General features: G+C 42.4%; 1 protein-coding gene across 1 annotated transcript; it reads right to left on the reverse strand.

Annotated features, from left to right (window-relative positions):
- Positions 1–1508: 1508 nt before the first annotated feature.
- On the reverse strand, positions 1509–5935 carry Pip (prolactin induced protein). Its single transcript, XM_027943334.1, has 4 exons — positions 5841–5935; positions 5143–5248; positions 1877–1988; positions 1509–1633 (listed from the first exon to the last, which is right to left on the reverse strand). Exons 1-4 carry the CDS (start codon positions 5933–5935, stop codon positions 1509–1511), a joined length of 438 nt encoding a protein of 145 aa, XP_027799135.1.
- Positions 5936–7138: the final 1203 nt, after the last annotated feature.

Here is a 7138-nt window from a genome sequence, read left to right on the forward strand (position 1 = left end):
ATGTGACTGAAGTTTGCAGTGTTAGATGCCACCTGCAGCGGTCCTCACAGGGCCCAAATGAAGCACCTGGGACAGTGTGCAGGGAAGTCAGAAGTGTGATCCCTGTCAGGTTGCCTAGAGGGTTCAAATCCTGGCTCTGTCACTTGCTGGCCCTGTGCAAATCACTCGCCTCCTCTCATTTCAGTTTTCCCATAAATGAAGGTATAAATAATATTTCTTTGTTTTCTACCTCTCAGGCAGAATGTAAGTTTCATAAGACTGAGATAAAAAATTCCCGATTTCCTTCTCTTTTTTTGGTACTAGGGATTTAACTCAGGGGCACTTGGCCACCGAGCCACATCCCCAGTCCTATTTTGTATTTTATTTAGAGACAGATTCTCACTGAGTTGCTTAGCGCCTTGCTTTGGCTGGGGCTGCTGAATCACTTCTGTAACCAAGCACCTATAGGACGATATGTCACATGCAGATGATTGATAAATATTTACTAAGTAACTAAATACTTATTTTGTGTGATGAGTTTTAACAGGGCATTTGATAAAGCCCATAAATATTAATATTCAGCATACTTTTATACATGTTCAGCATATAATCAATCTCACTGTTCTGATTAATATACGAAATGGTATTTTCCTGTCCTGGATTCTGATACCTGTTTGGGAGCCCTGGCCTGGAGGACGAGGTCCCACATTCTTGCTCAGACACACTCAGTCTCTACTCATTCTTCTGCTGTCCTGCAGCACAATCCATTCTAGCCCTCTTTCTTTCACTCAATCCTGCCTGATTTCAAAGTGCTACCTGCCCAGAACATGCCACCATTTCATATTTGGGGTCTTGGTGACTTGCTGTTCCATCTGCCAGAGTGCCCTCTGCCTACTATGTGCCCCAGGACTTGCTCAATTCCCCTTTTTCTATCAGAAAGCACTTGGTGGCCCTCTCTGAGGAAGCCCCTTGGGACTTCCTTTGTTCTGTTCCAGCCTCCTGTATTATGTCTCAGCTCCTCAGGCGGGCAGCACAGGAACCCAGTGTCCCTGAGTGTCATAGTCCTTTGTCACTGGATGAAAAGAAGCCTGGCTTCACAGCATGCAGCATAAGTCCCATCCCCTGGAATCTCAAGGCAGATCTAGAGGCCATGGGGTGAGGAAGACCAAGAAGCAGGGAGACCTGGCTGCCCATCCTGTCTCTGCCTTCCATTGGTTCTGAGTTTGGGGGTTACTGCCTTTCCTCTCTGTGAGAATGGCTCTTTTCTTCCCTGCTTCTTCTTTTTCCCTTCTTTATTCCAAAGGGTATGGGGTGGTGAGAACCATGAATTTCCTTAATAAAGTTTCTTTGAAAGGTTAAGGTTCTAGAAACTTAGGGTATTCTGGGATTCTCAGGATAGATTTTGGAGGAAAGACACAACAAAACATGGAGAAGCTTGAACAGTTTATTTTACAGACCTCAACAGGAACCCCAGCCAAGCTTACTTGGAGAAAACCACATGGGTGCTGGTGGACACAGAAGGGGTTTCATTAACCTATGAACAGGGTACGCACAGTATAATATCGGTTTGCTTCATTGGGAACCACTGAAATATCTTCAACACAGATATTTTTCTCATTAATTATGTCAACCACTATTGCAATTTTTGCAGTCCCTGGAAGAGATGAGGACAAAGATCATTTTCCCCAAATCATTTGCAAATTGATTTCCCTTCTCAGCTTTTCTCATGCAGTGTTTCCCTTTTAGAGCCTGAGGCTTTGTCCCCATGGAATCCCTCTGGGGTCCTCCTTTCCAGCCACCCCTCCATTCCTCCTCCGGAGCTTGTGCTGAACATTGGTTCCTGGTCTTCCTCACTGGTGGGAGAATAACACCTTCCTTGGACTACACTTATACTTACTGTTGGTCTGAAAGTCCCAGAAGAAGGTTACTGGATCTTCACAGAGACAGCGGGTAAATTTGTAGTTGAAGGGACCTTCTATTTGGGGGTTGCTTTGGAGGTGAGCTTTAACCTTGTGGGGAAAGAGGACTCAGTGTTAGTCTGGGGAGTGGGAAGGGGAGGGAAAGACAGAGAACAAGAAGATGCATGTGGGCTAGAGGCATGCAGGAGCCCACTTATGTGGTGTCCACCATGGGTCAGTCAGTGTTAGGTTTTCTCTCCTCAAGTCCTCAATCTCCTGCCTGAGAAGTGTGGGTGTGAGACTCAGGAGGGGATAGGAAGATGGTATGACTCCAGGGGCAAGGAGAGCTCATCCCAGGGCTGCCATTCATCAGAGAACAGCTTGCTTAGATTAATAGCTGGAGCTTGGGGGATTGACCTGCATGAGGTTTTGGTCTGTAACCCAGTGAGACAGCATCCTGGCTGCTCAGGTGTACATGTCAAGGTCAGACCTTGTTCTTATCACGTGACAGGGCCCTGATGATCCTGCGACCTGGGATGACAAAAGTTAGAGCTTCCCCTCTGATTTCCTCCATGGTCAGGCAGAAACAGCCATGGAATCCCAAGCCTGGCTGTTAGATAAGCAAGTAGAACCATGATGGTTCTTTTTTCCTCTTTCAGCTTGAGATTGCTTTAGTATCTGCAATTATTGCTTCTGTCTATTTCAGTTGTCTAGTTAGCATTTATATCCCAAGACCCATCCACTCAGAAGGATCTGTAGATCGAGTACTGAGTCTGTGAGCTCAGATGGGAAAAAATTGTATCTTCACTTCGCCAAGATTTAACTGAACTTTGGCATTCCTTCAGTATGAAAATCATTAACGCTACATGGTTGCCTCAACAGCATATGCAACTTTTCCACCAGGAGCAACAAAATACAGTTTATAGATTCAAATACCTTGAACATGGCCTGTACTCATCACCACCCTGAACAAAAGGTGGAAATCAAAGTGGCTGCACCAGCATGGCTGGAGCACCCACAGCCTGCCCATCCCTGAAGCTTCCTCAGATACCTGGAAACTCCACCTTGAATAATAATTCTCCCCCTTGGAATGCTGCTGAGAACACCAGGGGGGGTGGGGTGTCCTGGTGTTTAGAGAAGCCTACACTTGCCTTGTTTACTTTAAAAAAAATCATATTTGCAATAAAATATCATCATGAATGGAAATTTCAACACTTCTATAATTGTAGCAAAAATATCAGAATCCAGTGGAATTCCAGCATAGCATGAATGAATGACATGTTGTCAAAGACCAGCACAGTTTAGTGGTCTTTATTCAAGCTGAGCAACAACATCCATCTCAGACAATGACTTCATAAAATGAAATCTAATATTATTTATATTCTAAATGTATTTTTTCCAGCTAATGTATTGGTAAACACATATATCACTGTATCGGAACTTCTATTGTTGTAATTCAATATGGTAGCTATCCTGCATCATCCACTGTACTTTATGCATTTAAAAGCAATTTTCTGATAACTATTTCATACATTTTATGAGACCAGTAAAATGGTCCATAACACAAAAATGCTTAATTTTTTTTGATTAACCACAAGTATCTTTAGCCTTAAAGTCTTATATTATCTGTATATTCAAGTACATAATTATAGGAACAATCTACTGTGCTTTGATTCTACAATAAACAAATGTGAGACTAATATAAAAAATTTAGTTGTAAAAGTATTATATTTGACAGAAAATTAGGAGGTGTAAATTTTAAATTCATATAAACAAATTATATTTTCCTAAAAGTATAAATACATAGAGATGTTTTTGTAATTATATTCTTTTTTAAATTGAAAGCTACAAACAAAATTGGTTGACTAAGCTAATATAATTTGCTTTTACCTGTTTGCACAATTACTCAGTCTAAGGAGTTCCTTGTTTTTATTTGCAGTTGGGTGGGTTTTAAAGGTCACTCTCTCTATTATACTAACAAGATGCTTAAAAGCATAATTTTATTGATCATAACATTACATGTCTTTTTATTGATTTAAATACACTTTATTACACCTATCCCTTCTTTAGGAGTGAAAATAGACTTTCATTAACTATCACCACCATAAACTACCATTGACACAAAAATTTTATGCATGCATTATGTACTCATTTTCCCCTTTCTCATCTTCAGTTTTGATTAAACAAATCACAAATTTGAAAACTATGACTCAGGCTCCCTCCCATCCAATTTAGCATAGAGAGCTCAGATTCTCGGAATTCAAATAGAAAAACTTTGACACAGTAGTTGGAATGTTCTGCATTTTCAGATCAAGACTCTTTTACCAGAATAGAGATATTTCCAGAATATATTTAAATGAATAGCTCCCAATTTTGTGTCCTATTTAATCACTGTCCTGAAATCTCACTTGAATCAGGAAACTCATGTTGTAGGGAAATACAGAGTGATGTAGTGCTCTAACCCCAGGTTGCTCAAAGTACTGTCCTTAGAATACAGCTTCTGCATGCTCTGGAGTTCCTGAGACATCTAGAAGTTTTGGCTTCTCTCTACACCTTGGAATCAGAATCTGTCCTTTGACAGGATGGCCAGGTGAGTTTTAGGCTCATCAGGATTCGAGAACTTCTGTTCTACTGCAGTCTAATCTACAAATTAGACTTCTCTCCAAGAAATGCTGAACTGGGAAAAAGAGGACAATCTGTGGAGTGGAGGGTGGGGCCAGAACAAGAGCCAACTTTTGGTGACTTGAAGCAAAAGAGCAGAGGAAGGGGGAGTGAAAGGCAGACTTGGCTCAGGGCTCACTGGAGATGAGGCACCTTGCTCTGCAAGTCCTTCTGTTCCATGCCCTCACCCTACTGCATGGGGTTGCAATCAGTCCTACCAAGAACCCTCTGTCCAGGCTTCCATCCCAGACCAGGAATGCTCAGGGCCTTGGAGGAACTGTGACTGGTTCTCCAGCAGCTCTTAGGCTTTGTTTTTTCTTTTATTTTCCTTCTTTGTCACTTCTGTTTTCTTGTTTATATATTTTTTTTCTTATTCCTTCCTCTCCTTTCTCATCTTCTCTAAACCTCTTGGGATCAGAGTTTCCTTATGTCTAAGATGAGAATGTTCATCCCACATTCCCACAATTGTTCTGAGTCTCAAGGAGCAAAACTTATGAGGAGGTTAAGTATATTGTGCAACACAAAAGCGAGAGAGAGCAATTCAGTTTTGTTCCTAATAAGAAGTAAGATTTGTCTGGAGGTCCCTCCTCAGGCCTGTACTTACCACCATGCATTCTCTCAGTTCTGTTTGAACTTTCAGTTTCAAAGTGACTTCTTCATTTGCTCTTGCTCTCTGTGGGAAATCCACATCAAAATTCATCACTTTCCGACTGGTTCCCGGAAGAGAAAAACAAGGAACAGAGATCATAGACTTGTTCATGGGAATGGCGGGAGATGGTGGGGTTGGATGAACTGCTTAGCATTAGAGCCCCAGGAATTTTTGCCTGTGGGTGGGTTTGGATATTGTGTCTGGATTTAGTTTCATTTTGAAAAGCAACTGGATTCTACTTAAAATAGATCATCTTCCATTTTATTTCCATTGACAAAAAAGAACAAGTTTACAAACAGAAAAAAGAAATGAAAATTCAAGTACAATACCACACGTCATTTACTAATAACACCCTACAGTTCTGCTGCTTATCTGCTGTGGGATGGGAGAGGGGAGTCACCCTTAGGAGAAGACAGCATAGCCACAGAATCACATCACTCCAGCAAACATCTCCAAGCACTGACTTTTTATGACTGTCCTGAAAGATCCTCCTTCTTTGTTCTGGATAGGGTCCAGCAATTAGTATTTACTTAGTTCTTTGGAACTGGAGTCCCAGGAAGTTTTAAAACTCTATAGGAAGGGATGTACAGATTTCCTGATTAGGAAAGAAGCCCTCCCTAAGGTTTCTCTGTGGAAGGAAGGGCTTGGCTCACGGGTTTTCCAGAGCTTTGTTGAATCCCAGTTGCAGGCACAGGACCAGGAGCAGGGCAGCAGGGCCAGCCCTGAGTGGCAGCTGGAGAGAGCGCATGCTGAAGGAGGCAGAAGGTGACTTCCCAGAGGAGTGGTGATCCTGGTGTCCAGCACACTTCTTATATGTAAATCAAGGAAGAGGAGGAGCTGTCAGGTAGCTCCATGAAGTGATTCACCCAATCCTGCACCCTATTCATGATCTTTCCTTGTTGAGCTGAACTTTGTTTGTCTTCCTTATTTTCTCAGTATCAGAGCTTCTCAGAATGGCCCTTGCCTGGCTTAAGGACATGGTTCTGTCCCTTCAGTGTCTGCAGTGAGGTGTAGCCCCGTGTCCCATCCCTGCTCTCTTGTTCTCTGCAGGCAATGATCCAACTGTGCTGGCGGAGTCTAGGCCACTAATATAGAGCACATCAGCTTGAGTACTCTTCTATTAAGTTCAAGAGTAGATGTCATACAAACAGTGTCTTGGAGTGATAGGGTGATCAGGGCTTGCTAGGGACCACCAACACTCACATGGGATGAGAACTAGGGAGGAGGGAGACTGCCCTGGGGGATAGAAAAGTGCCACCAGATTAAGTTCAGGGAAGGGTAGGTGGGGAGTGATCCATATAACGATGTTTGTGATTTTTAATTCCTTCTGAATTTCATGTGTACTGGTAAATGCTACAGATGACCAAGATCTCAGATGCCCCAAAGTCCTCAGTGCAGGAGACCAATAAATCTTGTTATTCGATACAATTCCTGAACATTTGGGAGTTAACGTTCTCAAACAGACTGTTTGGCATCAAAGTGTCTGTTTGTTTCCATATTGACTTGGCCACTTTCTCACACTTGTCTTGTGGCATAAAACACACAGGAAGAGATAATGGAAAGGACTTCCTCCTCTGGAACAACCCATGTCCAGGGGAAGCCCTGGCCAAAGTGTTCTTCCCAATGGAATGATGGGGAGACTCTCTTACTGACAGTGGCACTTTGTTATTTATCTTTAATCAATTAGATCCGTACTTTAGTATATAATTTATGAATTGTGCTATTTGCTCCTATCCTCCACATTACAGGAGCCCAGGAATATCCTTTTGGGCACAAGGAGTGAAAATCCCCATTCTAGGAGTTATCTGCGTATGTTGCTACAGCTGGCATTCAGAATTGAAGTCTGAATTCCAGTTTCTGGATGTCTTTTAAAAGTTTCTCTGTCCTGATTGCTGAGCTCCTGTGCCTCCCTACACATTCTTGAATTGGGAATGATTGATGTCATTCTTCA

This window comes from Marmota flaviventris, chromosome 1 (genome assembly GCF_047511675.1).
Source record: "Marmota flaviventris isolate mMarFla1 chromosome 1, mMarFla1.hap1, whole genome shotgun sequence".
NCBI classification, from domain to species: domain Eukaryota; kingdom Metazoa; phylum Chordata; class Mammalia; order Rodentia; family Sciuridae; genus Marmota; species Marmota flaviventris.

Bases quoted from the DNA above. Each gene is read 5' to 3' on its own strand.
- Pip (XM_027943334.1), bottom strand. From the start codon at position 5,935: ATGCGCTCTCTCCAGCTGCCACTCAGGGCTGGCCCTGCTGCCCTGCTC. The intron at 5,249-5,840 runs GTGAGCCAAGCC...TCCGGGAACCAG, and splicing joins AACAAAGCTCTGGAAAACCC to TCGGAAAGTGATGAATTTTG. The intron at 1,634-1,876 runs GTAAGTATAAGT...CATCTCTTCCAG, and splicing joins CTGGGACTTTCAGACCAACA to GGACTGCAAAAATTGCAATA.